At 42.9% G+C, this 22,206-nt stretch overlaps 1 protein-coding gene across 1 annotated transcript in view; it reads right to left on the bottom strand.

Moving 5' to 3' along the window:
• Positions 1-327: 327 nt before the first annotated feature.
• The window catches only part of LOC138953253 (uncharacterized), a 158,551-nt gene continuing 136,672 nt past the window's right edge, over positions 328-22,206 (bottom strand). Inside the window, exons 14-16 of the mRNA XM_070325052.1 lie at positions 3,428-3,686; positions 1,523-1,619; positions 328-1,243 (exon numbers count right to left, since the gene is read on the bottom strand). Of these exons, the coding sequence (XP_070181153.1) occupies positions 838-1,243; positions 1,523-1,619; positions 3,428-3,686 (762 nt within the window). The 3' untranslated portion in view covers positions 328-837. The remainder of the gene's footprint in view (positions 1,244-1,522; positions 1,620-3,427; positions 3,687-22,206) is intronic.

The raw sequence follows: 22,206 nt of genomic DNA, 5'->3' as shown, positions 1-22,206 counted from the left end.
CAGTGCAGATACATTCATATTTGCTTTCACTCTTGAAATTATTCCAGGTTCTCAGGCAACACGCTTTGTGTTTCAAACCAGTTCTTGAAAAAGAAGCTGCGTTCGAAGATGTCATTCGGCTCTGAGGCAATAATCAGCTAAAGGCAGCTTCGTGTACCAGATGGTTTAGCAGTGGATGGAGGTGGATGGCTCAAACCGCTCATTTAAGAGTGCTTGGGCAAACTTTACATACACTACCAGTGTATGTATACACTACCAGTGTATGTATCCAGTATGCCATTCAAAGACCATTGTCACGTCAACCCCAAGAAGCATGTCTCACTGATTTTTGTTTCTGAACTTCTTCCATTTCTGCTTTTTCTTTTCTACTTTGTGCTGTTGCTCTTCTTTCAGAGTTTAGGCAAACGTCACCCTCATGAGTAAAAGGTAAATAAAGCTTTTGCTCCAAGCTGCATCAACAGATTAGAGTTTGAGCCACGTTACTGAACTGTACGTCAGTCTTTCCAGATGCTGAATTTGTACAGGAGTCACCCCGTACTGAGTTCGGACAGGAGACATCACAAGACCGGAGCTTGGGGTATATTAACTAAGCATCTTTCTCGACGTTGAACTTGCACAGCAGTCATCCTGAGATCAGAGCATGACAGAATCAACTCCGACCACTGGGTTTGGGGAGGATTCATCACAAAATCAGAGTTTTGAAAGCTATCTTCCAACCAGAAGTCCACAATAAGCTTACACCGCAGTACTTCCACCACCATTTCTTCCTCTTCCTCCTCCTCCACCTCTTCCTCCACCAGCACCGCCTCCTCCCCCTCCCTCACCCGCCGCCCGTGACTATGGACTGGAGTCGCTCTCGCTTGGGCGCATAAGGCGCTCCGTGGACTTTTGATGGATGCACACGTCGATGGTCATGGGCGGCCGCCGTACGGCCGAGGGAGGGTAAGGAGGCCCTTGCCGGAGGAGGCCAGAGGCCGAGGCTGAGGCCGACGACCCGGATCCCGAAGAGGACGAGACAGACACGGCCTCCCTGGCAGACTGGGAGGGCATGAGCTCGCCGGAGAAGAGCTCCGAGGCGGTTGGGTTGGAGGAGGACTCGGAAGCGGAGAGGGGCACGTCGATGTCCTCCAGCACGAGGTAGTCGCGGTCCTCGGCCATCAGGTCCTCCAGTTGTAAGCGCAGCTCCGTGAAGCTGGGTCTGTCCTGGGGCCGCTCCGCCCAGCACGCCCGCATCATGGCGTACCTGGGGATTTAAAGCAGTGTGTTAGTGTTTTTTATAATTGTTTTGTTTTTATTACAGTCTAACCTTTTTTTTTGAATTGCACAACCGAAAAAAATGTCCATTCAGATGTCAAAAGTTATCCAGGACTGTACGAAGCTGTTTCTATTACAAAAACTAAGTTATGAATATCGAAACAAATAGCAAATGATTTATTGCTAAACATTCAAAGTGAAGGCGGCACTTCGTTTTTTGCCCGTACATTAATGCGCACAATTAACACTGTTTCCATGAAAAACTCACAGCTCATTGGAGCAGTTGCTGGGTCTGTCCATGCGGTAGTGATTGGACAGCACGTAGTACAGGTCAGCAAGCGCGATGCACGGGTAGGGTGAAGCTCCTGCAAAGTGAGGAACAAATTGAAGTATTGGTGTTTCTGGTCGAAAAAACCTACCCAAAAAACAGTTACACCGCGTAGTAATGAGACGATTTTGCAAATAAGCTTGCAGCATACCTCAAGAATATAAATAAATCGTACCTTCGACTACACTAGTACCCGCTCACAGGAAATACTCAGCCCAAGGTTTCCACAGTTTAACAAACAAACAAACCAACCAACCAACCAACCAACCAACCAACCAACCAACCAACCAACCAACCAACCAACCAACCAACCACAACAACAACAACAACAACAACAACAACAACAACAACAACAACAACAACAACAACAACAGTGGGTGTAACCTGACTTTGGTCCCTTAATTACCACTGTCAGCCTTTGCCCATTTCAGGTAAAACTTTCCGGCTACTCACTCAAAGTAAAAATCGCCCACAAGATGATACCAAACAACCACGTCACACGCTGACTTAAGCGTTGTTCCCCATAGGCATAGCCCCCTAAAACAAAATATATAAGCTACGAACGGATCTCCTACTCCATTCTTCCATTGTGTCACGATTTCAGTGACACGTTTGAGAAAGAAACTCTTTGTTGGGCGCCTTTCTCAAATTGCAACGTAATGCGCCTGTTGCTGCCAGCCGCATTGCGGAAAGATTCTGCTAGACCTTCACGAAATTCACGTGGAAACCGTGCGGGCTCATTTGGGGTGATTCTTCGCTCACGGTTTAGAACCCGTGTTTCAAGCATGCTATACGATTGTATGGTAGGCGACCAGTGATTGGTCAGGGAGATCACTTGTCCTGGGATAGGCGACTGCTGATTGGTCAGGGAGATCACATGGTCTTTCTTCCCAGTCCTTCTGTCTTTCTTTTTCTACATGCTTTTGCAGACAGAGGTCTGGTGTGTTTCCGTGACTAAGATTTGGAGGATTCCAACGCGTTGCAAGACTGGTTTAGGTCGACCAACGGGCTTCTGGCGTCAGTGCAGAACGCAGAAGGCTTAGCACGGGAGGGATTTGGCTACATACTTTCGCTGACGAGCGGGAGCCAAATATTCAAGCTGTTAGCTTGGGAGAGCTACATTTTACGAGCTGTTGAGCTTGTTGTTGGTTGATGCCGGTTGTTGCTGGTTGACGCCGCTTGTTGCTGGTTGTTGCTGGAGGTGTTGCTGTACGTTTTCTGGACGTTTGCTACCTGGCTGCTACCTGTTTGCTGTTGAAGACGGGCTACACTGTTGCTGTCCTTTGTTCTACGGTTGCTGTTCTACGGCTGTTACTGGTGTTGCTCCAACTTTCACCTGTATGCTCCACTGCTCCACTGCGTTTCATCGAATGGACTCTGGCTACACCGAGAGTTGAGTGCACCCATGCGTAAACGCCCCCCACCTTGTCATCTTTCTAACCCTTTATGAAGAACTTTGAGTTGTGACAACGTAGAGTGTTAACGCCTGTACAGGCTAAGACTTTTTACAGAGCAGCTAAGTGTTTTCTATCTTTAAACGGTTCAGCGTGTTCTTATTATTTCATAAACTTTAACTGGATTTTGTCAGTTGTCTTCATTGTTATTTTTACGACTTGGTCGTAAAATATTATTGGCTTCACGAGAAGAGGGAGGTGGAGAGTTAGTGTATATAAACAGACGTCTACAACTTATACTTTTGTTGTTTCTAACTTTTTTGTGTGCCTGCGAGAGTGGCTCGTGGTGTGGTTAGTCAGTTAGCAGTAATTGACCGTTTTAGGTCATTCATTTGACCCTAAAACGTGACACATTGTTGGCCCACTCAACGATAACTCATTGCCCACTCACCCATGGTGACAATCTCCCACAGCAAGATGCCGAAGGACCAGACATCGGACTGGGTGGTGAACACCCGGTCCCTCAGCGACTCGATCGCCATCCACTTGAGGGGCAGCTTGCCGTTGGTCAGCTTCTTGTACTGGTTGTCCGCGTTGAAGATGTCCCTGGACAGGCCGAAGTCGCACACCTTGACCACCTTGTCGTAGTGCAGGAGGATGTTGCGGGCAGCCAAGTCACGGTGCACGTACTTCTTCTCTGCTAGGTACTCCTGCGCACAAAGGGAAGGTACATTGAAATATATTGAGAGTAAACACGTGCACCGATCTTCTTCTTCTTCTGCGTTCATGGGCTGAAACTCCCACGTACACTCACTTTTTTTGAACACGTGGGTTTTAACGTGTATTATCGTTTTTACCCCGCTATTTAGGCAGCCATATACTCCGATTTCGGGGAAAAATCACCAACCGTAGTATAGATGCTTCATCATAAGATCTATCCATGAAAACAATATTTTCTGATGTGCATGTTTGTTTCAAACCAACCAAAAATCCGAAATAGACCCATGGGCCCATTCCCAGACTTGCCTGTCATTAAAACATAGACCATAATGACTTCAAAACAATCATAAAGACAGACAGACTATCATATACAACATGAGACGGACAGACTTTTATCAGCCATACTATCAGGCAGGTAACGCCAACAGGTACTCGACAAAATGCCAGTTCAGAAGATATGACTGTTTGTGTAAAAATGTTGACCCAAAAGAGCCTGCTAACACTTTAATGATCCCAATAGCATGAAGGCGGCGTGAGCGCGCGCCCGCGTGTGTGTCTGAGAGAGAGTTTGTTTGTTTGTTTGTTTGCTTAACGCCCAGCCGACCACGAAGGTCGTCGCAATATAACCTTCGTGGTTGAAAACGACGTTAAACACCAAATAAAGAAAAGAAAGACCACGAAGGGCCATATCAGGGCGGTGCTGCTTTGACATATAACGTGCACCACACACAAGACAGAAGTCGCAGCACAGGCTTCATGTCTCACCCAGTCACATTATTCTGACACCGGACCAACCAGTCCTATCACTAACCCCATAATGCCAGACGCCAGGCGGAGCAGCCACTAGATTGCCAATTTTAAAGTCTTAGGTATGACCCGGCCGGGGGTTCGAACCCACGACCTCCCGATTACGGGGCGGACGCCTTACCACGGGTAGGCCAACCGTGCCGGTCTGAGAGAGAGAGAGAGAGAGAGAGAGAGAGAGAGAGAGAGAGAGAGAGAGAGAGAGAGAGAGAGAGAGAGAGAGAGAGAGAGAGAGAGAAATAGATTGAGAAAGAGAGAGGTAGAGAGTGACAGACAGACAGAGACAGACGGGGAGACAAAAAGAGTTAGAGACAGAGACCAAGTCGACCAGGCTGCAGGACCTAAGCAAGAGCAAAGGTAATTAATGCCAAAGTGGGCCACAATGTCCTTCACATTTTACACCATCCGTGTCACTCCCACTCTCCCAGCTTTCGTTTACCACCCCAGCCCACCTTCTATCAAAAGCTACCAAAATGGAGAAAAAAAAGAGAAATTAACTCTCACCCACACATAAAAGATAAGGACTAATTGGACAAGGAGTGTATAACCGCCACAGGTGCCAGAGAAACAGCAGGAGGGAAGCACAAGCACTCGGTTTCTCCTCATTGCTCGTGATATACGCCAACACGACACAAGTAGGACAGTTGTAGTGGTGCGGTAATCAGTGAGAGAGAAAGAGAGAGAGAGAGAGAGAGAGAGAGAGAGAGAGAGAGAGAGAGAGAGAGAGAGAGAGAGAGAGAGAGAGGAAGAACGAAATAGAGAGAGAGGTAGAGAGAGAAAGAAAGAAATAGAGAGAAAGAGAGAGAGGAGAGAGAAAGAGAGTGAATGAGACTGAGAGAGAGAGAGAGAGAGAGAGAGAGAGAGAGAGAGAGAGAGAGAGAGAGGAAGAACGAAATAGAGAGGTAGAGAGATAAAGAAAGAAATAGAGAGAAAGAGAGAGAGAGAGGAGGTAGAAAGAGAGTGAATGAGACTGAGAGAGAGAGAGAGAGAGAGAGAGAGAGAGAGAGACAGAGACAGAGAGAGACAGAGAGAGACAGAGAGAGACGCAGACGCAGATAATTTATTCAATAGGCCATAGCCCCTTATGAAGGAGTGTGAACAAATGGTTTACGTTGCAAATAATTTAACTCATCAGGTGCAAAAAAGGTACAACATAATAATCGCACAACACTACAGATTAAAACATACATTACACGTTATTTAACTAAGAGGTTACAACATCTCTTAATTTAAAGGCTTTGTACAAATACAAGGATACATTTCTAACAACAGTTTCTTGAGGTGAAGCCAGGAGCAAGCTGAGTCTAAAAGTGCTTTGTTTTTTATAATATTTAAATGGGATAAATTTTTCTCTTAATCTGTTTAAGTATGGACAACACAAAACAAAATGGACTTCATCTTCTTGCTTTACTTTACAAAGGGGACACATCAACTGATCGGCATTATGCTGTTTAATTATATCGGTTAGCAATCACATTTATTTCTGAAATACCGAATCGAAACCTAGTCATAATAAACTTTAGATGTCTATCCACATTCAAGACAAGGTAGGGTTTAATGGTATGTACAGTACAAAATGTCCGATAATTAGCAAATCTATCACTATTTTGAATATGATAATCCCACTCTTGCCATCTGCAATCGACCAACCTTTCCCTAAAAACATGCAAAAACTCTTTTTCATTGACAACGCCCTGATTCAACCACACAAAATCAAAACCGTACTCATACAATTTACAACGGACACTTGAGGCCCACTTCTTTTTACCACTCTCATCCATTTTATACAACATATCATATGATTTACGAGGAAGTCTGTGCGCCTCCATCTTTAACAATTTCATCCAGTAGCTAACGCATCTTAAAATAGAATTCAAATATATCGGATATCTGTTTGTCTCGCCATATACCAGGTCATTAGGTGTTCGCATACGAACTCCTAAGAACTTCTTCAATGCAAATAAATGGACTTTTTCACACTGCAGAGCAGCTTTATCCAATCCCCATATCTCAGCACCATACTGTACTATTGGTTGTACTTGGGAATCAAACAACTTCAAAAAAACATTCAAACTATTATTATTAAGCACAGATAATCTTTGTATAATACACATCAGAGCATTTTTGGCCCGGCTTGAGAGATCGTTACAGGCAGCAGTGAAACTGAGTCGAGTTGAAAACAATATTCCTAAATACTTATACACGTTTACAACAGGTAAAATATCAACCTCATATGTCCATCTTTCCCTTGCACTCAAATATCCACCTTTCCTAAACACAATAATGTTACTTTTACTCATGTTTACCTTTAAATGAAGAGAGGACACTGCCCTGCGTAAATTATTTAACTGAGTCTGTAGACCCACAACAGTCTCTGATAACAACAATAAATCATCAGCAAGCAAAAAAATAAACAATTCCAAATAATCATCAGTTAATGTGGCACCATGTCTTCCATTCTCAATTATCTCAAGTGCTAACTCATTAATAAAGAGAGAAAATAAAATTGGGCTACATACATCGCCCTGTTTAACACCAAATGTACAATTAATATAATCCGTAAACTTTGCTCCACATCTCACTTTTATTTTTACATTATCATACATACTCTTCACACACCTCAAGAGAGAGAGAGAGAGAGAGAGAGAGAGAGAGAGAGAGAGAGAGAGAGAGAGAGAGAGAGAGAGAGAGAGAGAGAGAGAGAGAGAGAGAGAGAGAGAGAGAGAGAGAGAGACAGACAGACAGACAGTCAGACAGTCAGACAGTCAGACAGACAGTGACAGAGACAGAAAAGGGGAACAGAAGCACTCGTTTTTTCCCATAGCACGTGATGTACTGCAGGACGACACAAGTGGGACAGTTCCAGTGGTGAGGCTAAGTGCCCGAGGCATGCCACCTTCATCAGCCAACAGGGGTTCAGTTGAAGGGACATGGGGTGGAGGGGGGGGGGTGGGGGTGGGGGGGGAGAAAAAGAGGGGGTGCGGAGAGATAGAGAATTGAATTGAATTATTTAACAAGGATTAAGATTTAAGGCTACACCTTTTCTTACAATCTGTCCTTGAGAGAGAGAGAGAGAGAGAGAGAGAGAGAGAGAGAGAGAGAGAGAGAGAGAGAGAGAGAGAGAGAGAGAGAGAGAGAGAGAGAGAGAGAGAGAGAGAGAGTCATGAAGGAAGACAGTAGTAGGGCAGGGAAAGGGGTTATGGAGTGCAAATGAGTACAACATAGAAACAAGGTCGAAGATGTAGGGGATACGAGTTCTCTTGAGAGCTGTGTGGTGCAGACCGCCGGAAGATAACTTTGAGGAGAATAAAGACGCAGGGGGACTGAAGGAGGAGGAGGAGGAGGAGGGGGAGGAGGAAGAGGAGGAGGGGGAGGAGGAGGAAGAGGAGGAGGAAGAGGAGGAGGAGGAGGAGGTACGGGGCACGTAGTTCCTGTCGGAAGTAACCCTTTCCTCCCTGGCGAGATCGTTATGAGCAGTTATCGAAAAACGTCAGTAAACGCACACAACTCAATGCGTAGACGAGCGCAGAAGACAACAAGTCGCGTGAGGCGAAATTACTACATTTAGTCAAGTTGTCGAACTCACGGAATGAAACTGAACGCACTGCATTTTTTTCACCAAGACAATACAGTTTCGTCAATCCCCTGCACGTGTAAAACGCAGTGAAATTGACAAGCCAGTCAGTATAGCGTGGTAGCGGTTGCATTTAGCAGGATAGCGCGCTTTTCTGTATCTCTATTCTTTTTAACTTTCTGAGCTTGTTTTTAATCCAAACATAACATATCTATATGTTTTTGGAATCAGGAACCGACAAGGAATAAGATGAAATTGTTTTTAAATCGATTTCGGAAATTTTAATTTAATCATAATTTTCATATTTTTAATTTTCAGAGCTTGTTTTTAATTTGAATATAACATATTTATATGTTTTTGGAATCAGAAAATGATGAAAAATAAGATGAAATGGTTTTTGGATCGTTTTATAAAAAAATAATGTTAATTACAATTTTCAGATTTTTAATGACCAAATTAATTAATTAATTTCTAAGCCTCCAAGCTGAAATGCAATACCAAAGTCCGACCGTTGTGGAAGATTGCTTAGCCAAAATTTCAATCAATTTCATTGAAAAATGAGGGTGTGACAGTGCCGCCACAACTTTTACAAAAAGCCGGATATGACGTCATGTAAGACATTTATCAAAAAAAAGAAAAAAACGTCTGGGGATATTATTCCCAGGAACTCTCATGTAAAATTTCATAAAGATCGGTACAGAAGTTTACTCTGAATCGCTCTACACACCCACACACAGACACAGACACAGACACAGACAGACAGACAGACAGACAGACAGACAGACAGACAGACAGACAGACAGACAGACAGACAGACAGACAGCCAGACAGATAGACAGACACAAAATCAGACAGACACACACACACACACACACACACATACACCACGACCCTCGTCTCGATTCCCCCTCTATGTTAAAACATTTAGTCAAAACTTGACTAAATGTAAAAAGAAACACCTAACCAACAGAAAAATCGTCCAGGCAAACGCCGTTTTTAACCGTACTGAAGACAAATAAAAGACAAGTCGCGTAAGGCGAAAATACAACATTTAGTCAAGCTGTCGAACTCACAGAATGAAACTGAACGCAATGCAATTTTTCAGCAAGACCGTATATACTCGTAGCATCGTCAGTCCACCGCTCGTGGCAAAGGCAGTGAAATTGACAAGAAGAGCGGGGTAGTAGTTGCGCTGAGAAGGATAGCACGCTTTTCTGTACCTCTCTTCGTTTTAACTTTCTGAGCGTGTTTTTAATCCAAACATATCATATCTATATGTTTTTGGAATCAGAAACCGACAAGGAATAAGATGAAATTAATAAGATGTTTGTAAATCGATTTAGGAAATTTAATTTTGATCATAATTTTTATATTTTTAATTTTCAGAGCTTGTTTTTAATCCAAATATAACATATTTATATGTTTTTGGAATCAGGAAATAATGTAGAATAAGATGAACGTAAATTTGTATCGTTTTATATAAACAAAAATGTATTACAATTTTCAGATTTGTAATGACCAAAGTCATAAATTAATTTTTAAGCCACCAAGCTGAAATGCAATACCGAAGTCCGGCCTTCGTCGAAGATTGCTTGGCCAAAATTTCAATCAATTTATTTGAAAAATGAGGGTATGACAGTGCCGCCTCAACTTTTACAAAAAGCCGGATATGACGTCATCAAAGGTATTTATCGAAAAAAGAAAAAAACGTCCGGGGATGTCATTCCCAGGAACTCTCATGTAAAAATTTCATAAAGATCGGTTCAGTAGTTTGGTCTGAATCGCTCTACACAGACAGACAGACAGACAGACAGACAGACAGACAGACAGACAGACACACACACACACACACACACACACACGTACACACACACACACACACACAACACCACGACCCTCGTCTCGATTCCCCCCTCTATGTTAAAACATTTAGTCAAAACTTGACTAAATGTAAAAAGGAGAGAAATAGTAACAATTGCAAATGAAATATCCTAATTAAACAGTATAAATAAACAAGCTTATCCTCTGAAAACACCCAGATGTAACAAGGATGAGGAAGCTGCAGATTATTATTATTATTATTATTATTATTATTATTATTATTATTGTGATCATTTTTATGCGCCTAATCTAGATATAGCCCTAGGCGCTTACATATTAATTTCTGCCGTTTGAAATGGAATTTTTTACAGACAGACAGACAAACAGACATTTTTTACACACAATATATAACGCATTCACATCGGCCAGTAAAGCTCAGTAGCCTATTAGGCGAGCATTCACCTTTCACGGCCTTTATTCCAAGTCAAACGGGTATTTGGTGGACATTTTTATCTATGCCTATACAATTTTGCCAGGAAAGACCCTTTTGTCAATCGTGGGATCTTTAACGTGCACACCCCAATGTAGTGTACACGAAGGGACCTCGGTTTTTCGTCTCATCCGAAAGACTAGCACTTGAACCCACCACCTAGGTTAGGAAAGGGGGGAGAAAATTGCGGCCTGACCCAGGGTCGAACACGCAACCTCTCGCTTCCGATCGCAAGTGCGTTACCACTCGGCCACCCAGTCCCTAATAAGTCCCAGATAAGTCACTCTTTCAAGAAACCAAGAAACAGACAGGCTGGTGGGCGGAAGAGCAAGCAGAAAGACAGACAGACAGACAGACAAAGACAGAAAGACAGAAATACAGAAAGACAGACAGACAGACATACACAAAGACAGAGAGACAGAGAGACAGACAAAGAGACAGACAAAGAGACAGCCAAGGAGACAGTGACAAAGAGACAGACAGACGGACAGACGGACCGATAGCTACAGTGGACGCCGCTTAATAAAACCGCGGTTAATAGAGCCAGCCGCTTATAAAAGCCGATTTCAGACGGTCCGGATTTATCACTATATCTTATGTATTAGAAAAAGCCGGTTAATAAAACCAACCCGCCGCTTATTAAAGCCAGTTTTCTCAGAGAAATCACGTAGTTTGTGACTAAAACTCACATTATCTTGTTCTGATGTGGAAGACGACCAACAAACAAACACTCACAAAATCGTTCTTCTCTGCCGAGTAATGATTCGTGACGGTGACAGTGAAATTATTGATGTACCGAAGTGATCAAAGTACACGTACATGTACATAATTAAAACAAAAGTTCCACATCCTTCGGGAAGTGTTGTTTAGATTCAAACAAGTGTAAATGACGAAAGAAAGTGACTGAGTGTCGTAAACAAAAGAGAAGATTTTTTTCTTCTTTCGAAAATGACGTATTCCTGGACCGCCGGTTAATAAATCCGCCGCTTATTAAAGCCATTTTTCGTCGGTCCAGAAGTGGCTTTATTAAGCGGCGACCACTGTATTGATGAGGGACAGACAAACGGACTGACTGGCGCAGAAACAAGCAGACAGACAGTCAGACAAGACTGGCAGAAAGACAAGCTACGTACAAACCAACCACAGATGCTATATATATACTAACAGTAACAAACACATCAATCTCATTCACAAATTACAGTGAAGCAAATCATTGACATATTCGCTCATTTCAAGGGGAAAACCAATCACGGTAATGGCTGCCGCAAATGAGAGCCGCTGCTTCGAAACAGTAAACCACTCATCAGACTAATTCACCCTCCCAGGTGGCTATTTGCTGTCTGTATACAAAGCCCTATCCTTTCTGCACACTTTCACCTTGTGAGATAGACGGGCAAATCCAATGAAATCCTGTCATGAAATAATCCCGTATATGAGTATAGCTTTGCAGGGTTCGGATTTTGTGTGTTTGCTGTATTTTTGGATGTGTATATTCTGGGATTTGTCAACAGTTTTGTCGAAGACGGTGCATGAGAAGATCTTTTGTGAGATTTAAATTAATGTGATGAAAACATGAGTGTCGTAATGTATGAGTATCGATGTTTGCCATGTCGTCTTATCTTTATTTACATCCAGGAGCCCCGAAGAGTTTAACGTCAGCTAACACGATTCTTGATTTGTTAATGTTGTACGGCCCCTGATATTCCACCCCTGCCCCCCTCCTCTTCCACCCAAACAAAACAAACAGAAACTAAAAACAAACAGACATACATTGCTAAACTGAAGGGAAAGAAGACATTGCAACACAACACTCAGGCCCCTTCTCCCACAACAAACACTATAGAGCAAAGGCAAGGCAGTAAACATCGGGGAACCATATCCAATAAATCGATGAAATAAGACTGAAGGAAAGAAAAAGAAACAATTTAAGAAAGGAGGAAAGGACCAACAGACGAAAGGAAGAAAGAAAAAAAGAACGAGAGAAAAAATCGATAAAGAAAAAAACAACAAAAAAAACCAGACAAAAGAACAAAAATGAGAAGAATCACTGAAATCAGTCGGTGCGTTTCTGGATCCGAACTTTTGAACTGCTTCAACAGAATGCACCCCAATATTGGAGAAGGGGAAAAAAGCGACGAAAAAGACACAAAAACATGAAAGGAATACAATTACAAAAACCAAAGCAGAATCATTCAAACAATCGCTATCGCGACTTCTGATCTCTCTTCAACAATAACAAGAACACTTTTCTCGAAGTTGTGAGATTTTTTGTTTATATCCAATCTACATGTAAAGGAACTGTATTTTGAGATCTATATTATTCCTCAAAAAAAAAAGAGAAAACAAAACAAAAAAAAAAAAAAAAAAAGAAAAGAAAAAGAAGAAAAAAAAAACCAAAAAAAAACAAGAACAGTACTTTTCAACTTTTTAATCTCATTTTGTCTTCTCTATTTCTGGTTGCTGATTTGACCTTTTGATTGCCCCTGCAGTTGATGAGAACAACAGGCAACAATGGTACAATGAGATACATACTGGATATACGCGTGTGTAAGTGTGTGTGGTATAAGTGAATATGTTACCGCATACGTATAAACGAGCCGAGTCAGCGCACATTTTTAGTCATCATCCTTGAACGTGTTTAAAAACTATGAACGCACCAAAGTACGCTAGAGTAACACGATCAAGAAGCACTTCACCTCATACACTTATGCGCGTGCATATCAAATCAAACACATTCCATCTATTCGCACAGAGATATACGCGTCTGAAGGCACACTTTCGTCCTGACACAGATGGATGAGTTTGTTCCCAAAGGCCTCATGGACCAAAGGAAGGGTGGGAAAAGAATATGCAATGTCCGCTATATGATCTCTGATAATCACTCCCCCTGCCTCATCTTGTCGATATCGTGATGAGAGTGACGCAAAAGAGATATGATTAACGCGATATGTTGCACTTAGCCGGGCAGGTAGGTCATCTGCACTGATGGAGGCTGTGAGACACGGGCAAGTACAGACTGATTGAAAGGTTGCTCTGGTGTCTGACTGAAAAGATAGATAGATAGATAGATATAGACAGATAGATAGATAGATAGATAGATAGATAGATAGATAGATACATAGACAGATAGATGGATATAACAGGTAGACAGACAGACAGGCGGACAGACATACAGAGAGAGAGAGAGAGAGAGAGAGAGAGAGAGAGAGAGAGAGAGAGAGAGAGAGAGAGAGAGAGAGAGAGAGAGAGAGAGAGAGAGAGAGAGAGAGAGAGAGAGAGAGAGAGAGAGAGAAAGAGAGAGAGAGAGACAGAGAGAGAGACAGAGACAGAGCCAGAGCCAGAGAGACAGACAGACAGACAGACAGACAGAGAAACAGAGAGACATGCAGAGAGAACAGAGAGGTGGTTGTCAGACGAAATCCCATAATTATAAACATGAAGAGGTACAATAGTCAAAGACACTGACAGACAGCAGGACAGGACGGTCGCGACACTGACATGAATACATAATTAAAGTCCTATTGACATAGCGACAGACAAACACACACACATATGATTCCACACACATCCTTCTGCGTTTTTCTGTCTGATCACGGTCACAGATCATTGCTGACGAAGGAACAGGAAAACAAAGGCGTGACTGAAAAACATTCTGAGAAAAAAGAAACTGGATGCCGTAAAACGCCAGGAGAAGCGAGAGTTTAACTGACTCAGCAAACGTTAGCGCGTTCGTTGACAACAAAACAATCGTTTTGCACAAACATGCAACCCGGTATCCTTGCCAACCCGACAATAACAACACTGAGCGTAGAACCAGCCTCATTTAGCATATTTTTCGGAGGAGCAATTTCATATTCACAATACTCTACTTCTTTCTCTGGCTGATCTATAGAGCAGTCTGTAACATTTCTGCACACACACACACACACACACAAACTCACAAAGGGTCCCACCTCTGGTACCCTTCCTCGTCCCCTTCCTACGACCCCCTCCCCCACCAACCTCCACTACCTTCCCCCCCGCATCCCTCGACCTGCTACCAAAAAGCTATCACTGAATCTGAAAAACTATCACAACCCCGTCTGGAAAAAAAAACCCAAGATTTCCCTTTAAAACAAGTTGCCAAGGCATACAATAAATCCGGCACAATATTTCCGTCTTTGAGCCTAATCGGGGGGGGGGGGGACTGGAGAGGCCTGGGTTAAACATCAAAATACCTGGCAGGTGAGACACTCAGGGGGAGGAGTGGGGTGGGGAGAAGGGGAGGGGGGGGGGGGGGGGGGTGAGGACCCAAGCTGCAAAACCTCCGACGAGGGTCTTGCTTTCTTTGGCTCGCGACTCAAACTAAGTAGCACTAGCAGGGCTGGAAAAATGTAACTGTCTGAGCTGCTAGTGTTAAAAAAGGAACAGTTTTACGACGGTGTGTAAGGACAGGTTACAACTCTTACGATGTAGAATATTATATGCAGAGAAGTATTCCACAAGAACAAACAATAAGAGAAGTCGGTGCCTTCTTGCGCATCACAAACGCAGGACAACGACCCCATCACATCTCTCTGAGAGAGAGAGAGAGAGAGAGAGAGAGAGAGAGAGAGAGAGAGAGAGAGAGAGAGAGAGAGAGAGAGAGAGAGAGAGAGAGAGAGAGAGAGAGAGACAAGACAAGACAAGACAAGACAAGACAAGACAAGACAAGACAAAATCTTTATTATCGAGGGTAATAGATAAGCAAGAATATTGCTTTTTTACATCCAGCCCTCGCCCTAATATAGGGTCAACAAGAACAGAAAAAAATATAATCAAAGAACTATCACATCAAACTTAATACATTATAACTGTATATACAGATACAAATTTAAAAAAATAAATTGTCATGCTGCATTTTAAGTACAATTTCCAAGTGTCAATTTTTAACATAACTTAATTTAGATCTGCATATTATTATAATTTTGTTTAACATGCACATACATTTTAAATGAATTGATGAACCATTCAGCACATGTTTAGTTGCATTATGTGCGACATATAATTTTTTTGGAAGCTGTCTGTGTTTGTTTTATGCTTAAGAAAAATAGGCAGTGAGTTCCATAGGACTGCACCTGAATAAAGAAGGCTTGATTTGAAAAGGTCAATACGTGGAGTCGGTGTTATGATTTTTAGTCTGTTATAGTTCAAAATAAAATTATCACGTAATGTCTCCGGTGCATATCCTGACATCGCTTTAGGTAGTCTAAGGAGAGAGAGAGAGAGAGAGAGAGAGAGAGAGAGAGAGAGAGAGAGAGAGAGAGAGAGAGAGAGAGAGAGAGAGAGAGAGAGAGAGAGAGAGAGAGAGAGAGAGAGAGAGAGAGAGAGAGAGAGAGAGAAATACAGAGATAAATAGAGAGAGATAGAGTACAAGATGAAAAAGAAACCAAAAACCAACTCACATACGACGAAGAAGGCAAAAAGAGAAACAGATACCGCAGCAGCCGGAACAGCTTACGTCTAATACGACGATGTTCACGCCTATTATCTGCCTGGCTTCCTAAACGGACGCCGGAGATAAGACAACCAGCTTCTTCTTCTTCTGTTTTCTTGTCTCAGCTACTTCGCCGGTCATCACGGACGATCACACACGCGCCAAGCCGTAACGGAGAGATCTTAGGAAAGAGACGGGGGGATAATAACTTTGACTTCCAGGTAGTATTAAGGTATGTGTTCTATTACAACAACATACGTGTTACAGGTACCATTCAGGTGTGTTGTCGTATAACCTACAGACATTAGAGAGGGATCGCTTCTGTCATAACATCATTTTCTGTGTTTACACCGTTTCTTGTAGGTATGAGGGAAGATCGGGCGTGTCATAATATCAGATACACCGCGAAGATCGGTTGTGAGGATTGCACCATCAAGCGTCGTAACGGCTAAGAATCTCAGTAAGTCCAAGATGCGTGAATTTAATTAAGTTTGACTGCTGTGTTGCCGGTGCGTTAAAGGAATATTGCATTCTGCGAACTTCTTCTTCTTCGTTCATGGGCTTAGACTCCCACGTTCACTCATGTTTTTAGCACGAGTGGATTTTTACGTGTATGACCGTTTTTACCCCGCCATTCAGGCAGCATACGCCGATTTCGGGGGAGGCATGCTGGGTATATTCGTGTTTCTATAACCCCCCGAACTCTGACATGGATTACAGGATCTTTTCCGTGCGCACTTGGTCTTGTGCTTGCGTGTACACACGAAGGGGGTTAAGTCACTAGCAGGTCTGCACATAAGTTGACCTGGGAGATCGGAAAAATCTCCACTCTTAACCCACCAGGCGGCAGCGACCACTGCATAATATTAGGACCGTACAGACGAAACCCTGACAAAAGATCACTAAAATTGAGCAATCCTAATTCATAGGTAGGTAAGCAAATTAGGATCATCCCGACATCCTACGGCAACTCTTATTCAGTCAGTTGAGGCCAAAAGGTCAAACATCTTAAAGAAGGGCAAAGCATGTCGTAATCTTTAGGAACTGGAGATGATCGGGTGTACTATTGCACATCCTACGGCCCCAGACATACATTAGGAGAATCCGTAAGGTCTTGCAGGGGGTGAAGGTAAATAACAATCCATAGATCTATAGGTAGGTCAACTTTAGCACTGTAGCGTGAGGTAATTAGTCTGCTTTAGACCTTACATGTGACCAGAGTAACACAGGTAGTCTAAGGAGGGAGAGAGAGAGAGAGAGAGAGAGAGAGAGAGAGAGAGAGAGAGAGAGAGAGAGAGAGAGAGAGAGAGAGAGAGAGAGAGAGAGAGAGAGAAGAGAGAGAGAGAGAGAGAGAAAGAGAGAGAGAGAGAGAAGAGAGAGAGAGAGAGAGAGAGAGAGAGAGAGAGAGAGAGAAAGAGAGACAGAGAAAAAAAGAGAGAGAGAGAGGGGGAGAGAGGGAGAGGGGGGGGGGGGGAGAGAGAGAGAGGGGGGGAGACAGAGAGAGACAGAGATAAAGAGACAAAGCGACAGAGACAGAGAGACCACAAGCTTTTCATTATCGCGTCTTGAAGACCTTGTAAGGTCAAGGCGCCAACACAATCAACGGCATTTGATTTTACTTGTATTCCCTGTTATAAAGCTATTGATACGTGTACAAAAAAAGACAAGCCATATCACATCACATGCTTTATGTCCCACACATTTATTAATAAATAAGGCATCACGCAGGATCATAAGAAGAAGGCACACCAAAGACTGTAAGACGCGTTAGCATAACCTGAAGGCAAACGGTACATGGAAAGAAGATCGGCGGCTGCAGTACAACATCAGGCGGTTAGAGGCGGTACAAGTCAGGTGTCGTCGTCGCCGTTGAGTCTGCAGCTTATGAATGTGGGTGGGTTGGTCTGGATTACGTTGGATGATAACCGCAGTACACAAACGATGCCCAGACTAGGCGTGTCACACACGATGCCCAGACTAGGCGTGTCACACACAAGGCAGGCACGGTGCTACAGAAAACCGTTTAAATACAGCAGAGTGTTCTCGATAAATCAGTGGTTTTGTAAAAAAAAAATGAAATTTGGCACACACGACTGGAAGCACCGCTGTACACCACAACACTCACACCCGTTTTCGTTCAAAAGCATCCTAATTTTATTTGTACCCTCATATTGGACGGGGTTGGGTTGGGGGGTGAATGCGTGAATGGGAGGGGTGGTATCTATTTCTAAGAGGAAAAATGTGTTTTAAACCACGAATCAAAGACATACTTCTGTAAACTTATACACCTGCAGAAGAAAAGTCTTCCAAATTCAGACCGCACAAGAATGAAAACACAGCAGATGAAATCTCCAGGTAACCCCCCCGGAATCGCTTTAAAAAAAAGGGAAAACAGAGAGAGAGTGAGAGGGAGAGAGAGGGAGAGGGAGAGGGAGAGAGAGAGAGAGAGAGAGAGAGAGAGAGAGAGACAGAGAGAGAGAGAGAGAGACAGAGAGAGAGAGAGACACAGAGACAGAGACACAGACAGTGACAGAGAGAGGCTTTAAGAGGGGCTAGCTTTGCATGTTCAGTAACAACAACAAGCAGAGCTGTCAAAAAGCCCACCACTGATGTGGGCATGGCGGACTAGCTGATCAGAAGAAAAAAACACCACCAATAAGCTCTTCAACGATTCCCCCCGCAGGGCTGATAAGAGAGCCGAAGTCCTAAGGTCATCACCCGCTGCAACACGCCTACGATAAAGTCCTTCAGACACCGTCATCGTTTGGTCGTCGTCGCTCCCTTGGTGGGCAATGAACAGGTCCTAAAAGGATTTGCTGGCCCCCTGAACTCTCTGCGTGTGGTCCTCAGTTCTGGTTTGGCAGCTAGCTTTAAGTTAGAACTCAGCTTGTTGTTCAGGTGTTAGTGTTTGAAAAGCTGAAGTCACTGTCTGTCTACCTGGATAATATATATCTGATCGAAGGGATCCAGTGTTTGAAAAGCTGAACGCAGCATGTATCAACTGGATAAGATTCCCGATCGAAGGAATCCAGTGTTTGAAAAGCTGAACCCAGTATGTATCAATTTGGATAACATTCCCGATCGAAGTTATCTAGTGTTTGAAAATTTGAAACTACATTAGGTAGATAAGATTTAAGATCGAAAGCAATGCAGCAGAAGTTTGATGCTGATTATGCTCACATGCATGGCAAGGCCTCTGAATGTAACAAATGTTGTTGCCAAGAGGATATGAATGTTGAAATATTGTTAACTCAGTTGCTGTCTCTAAAGCTGTGCATTTAACCCTTTGTTCTTTCAGACAAGTGTTCAAATTTGGGCCACAGAAATAATGATAAAAAAGAAACATGAATTGCCAGCTAGGTCACAGGGCTATGCGTGAAACTAAACACAGCCGCCTTCAGCGTACTCTGTAAACTCGTGAAATACGCCAAACAACAGTAAAAATGAGATCCCGTCAAATGTATTTCCATCTTCAATTTTGCAAACAGTGTTCTCTTTGAGCCCTATGCACTTTCAATCATGTTTAAGAAAAACAAATGAAGAAGAAGAAGAACTAAAGAGATTTCAATACATTTATTTTCACTATTTGATGTTTCGACAGTTTACACTTTTATCCACACTTGGTACCACGCACTAACACCCACCCACCAACAAAAACTTGAGAAAAAAGAAAAGAAAAAAAAGAAGAAAGGGAGCGGAAGTTTACTGTTCAACCAATTTACCTACCGCGTGGTTTTAAATTCAAACACAGACGATGAGATAAAGATGTCAAACCGAACGTTGCATACACGCAAGGTGGTCGGCCCGTGCACACGTCGGAATCCAGAGAGCGCTGACAGAAAGAGGTGGGGATATTTTGTACACACAGGCTGAATTTAATGCACCTCCGGGGAAGCTTTTAAGCGGCATCAACCGTTGAAAAGTCAGAGATGCGTCGGTTTGGAAAAGCCAGCTGTTGATGCTGTTCAAAACTCTGGCATTAAATTCTTTGAACCTGATTGTGTCACTTTCACGCCTGTGCGCTTTCATTAGTTTAGTTCCTCTTTTGACAGATCTGAAATGTTCAGTTTGTAAGGCACAGTCCTTCCCGTGTAAACTCACTATTTCAGATTTGCCAAGTCTTTTACATGCCATAAGACTATCCCTCCCTCTTGGAAGCTCACCAACAATCAGTATGCATCTTCAATGCATTCTGCGCAGAGTGGAATGTAAAATAAAATTCCTCAAAAATACCGGTGTCAAATCATACAAAATAGAACTCTGCACAGGAAGTAGTCCTGGTGTTTATTTTGGGTATGTGTCCAGGTGGAGGCCGAGGGGAGACCTTTTCCTGTGTAAATGCCTGGGCAGTTCTGAGACAGTGTCCGGTGTCACGATTTCATCTTTCGCCTGTGTACATATTTCCCCCTCGACATATACTCAAGACTGAAATGTTGTTTCCTGGTAAAATTAAGAAGTGAAATTATTTATGGACGAAAAGCATGTCAGTTTCTTGCATGTGAAGAAAATTGGTGGTAAAATTTAATAGATTTCACCATCCCCAAAATCGAATTCTTCGAAAACGTGTCCTGAGTGGTTACGTCCCTTGAGTAAGAAGGAAAACATTTTAGGATGAATCAAATTTCTAAGTTAAATAAAACAAACTGGTTGGACAAATTTGGCCCCATGAATGTAAGGTACACAAGGTCGCTCATCAGTACTATCGAAGGGTGTTTTTTTGTTCAATGTAGAGTTTATACTAGATCAACGAGGCTGAGAAGCGAAATATCAACACGGCGAAAGATGAAAACGTCACACCGGCAACTGTTTTCACTTGGAGGACAGTGCCTTTAAAACTCTGACCGAAAATTTCGATGAGGAGACACATCTCTTACCTGCTTTTGCCATCATCTATTACCGAAGGCCTGTGTCTTTAAATTCTTTGAACCTGATTGTGTCACTTTCAAGCTTGTTTGCATTCATTAGTTTAGTTTCTCCTTTGACAGATCTGAAAGGTTTTCGCTTTGCTGCTTTGCCAGTCGGGATGTCAAAAGTCGTGCAACTGGCGTGAAATTACGACTTCACAGTCAGCAATATTTATTTGCCAAAAGGATGTTCATGACTTTTTGTTGGTGAACACATTTTTTATTAAATCACCAGTCAAAAAATCGTTAAAGTTCATTTTCACTTCTAACACTATCAAAGGGCTATATACTGATTCGGGTTATTCTAGTTTACTTTCTTCTCGATCGAAAGACAAACTAACACATTCCCTTCCCCGCAAAAAAAGTCACCAATAAAAATTCCCCTCAACTTGACAAAACGTTATCTACCCAGTAAATCACAATCAGAAAAGGTACCGACTGACCCAGAGAGAAAAAAGTTGTGTCGTTCGTCAAATCAACACGAGAAAAGAAATGCTTTTAGGAACATCGACGTAACAACTGGAGACAACTGGGACAACTGGAGACAAAGTGTTCGATGTCGTTCGTATGTAAGGTCTGTTTGGGAGCAAAGCGAAGTAGCCTACATGCGGATAGTTGGTTGGTTATTATTTTTTCATCGTCCGGCTTACATGCGTAGCTGGACGTTGTGGCTTGAGAGGCAGGAGGCACTAAAGTCAAAATGAAGACGCATCGTGGAAACGCGTGTGTTTTTAATCGTATCTATGGCACGGACAGAATGATTTAAAGCACGTGGTCATGGAAGCCATCTGGAAATCTCTTCCTTCTCCCTGTCCCTTCCCCTGCTCTGCTGTTAATTCATCACACTCTGACACCCGTTCCGGTCATTCCCGACGCCAACGCCATTTTTTAAACCCTTGACATTTTCCCTGACAATTACTAATGTACGGACATGCCGAGAGTCTGGTCTCCACCTTTGAAGTTGACCCCTCCTCCCTCCCCTCATCCCTCCCTTGTACCCTCCTTCCATTTTTTTACCTTCCTCAGTCAGTGCTGAACAGATATTGTACGCATTATTTCAAAAGTATAATATATCAGGGCAAATAACGACTGTACATATACGCACAAGCTGAACATTTCATTGAGCATTTCGACTGGATGGAGTGGAACGATGCATGTTTTACGTCATTTAATTTAGATTTTAAGACACTTGCATTAGACAAATGAAGGCTTTCCTCCCGCGAGTTAGCATTCTTTGTAACGCAGAATCTCATGATCTGAGGGCTCTTTTTGGAAGGAATTATCCCTTAAAAGCGATGCATACAGCCACCAGCGCTCTACGGGTTTCATTAGTTCGTGTACGCCTGCAGGCAAAAAGGCCAGAGTAGAGTTGAACAGGGTTTCTGTCCCAGTTTTATATCGAAATAGACAGCAGAGGTTAATAATAAAAGGCATGAAATATGAAACCGTTCCTAATGGGGTA

The sequence above is a fragment of the Littorina saxatilis genome, linkage group LG17 (assembly GCF_037325665.1).
Source record: "Littorina saxatilis isolate snail1 linkage group LG17, US_GU_Lsax_2.0, whole genome shotgun sequence".
Lineage (NCBI taxonomy): Eukaryota > Metazoa > Mollusca > Gastropoda > Littorinimorpha > Littorinidae > Littorina > Littorina saxatilis.
Note: the sequence above shows the minus strand (reverse complement) of the source record. Positions and strands in the feature narration are given on the sequence as shown.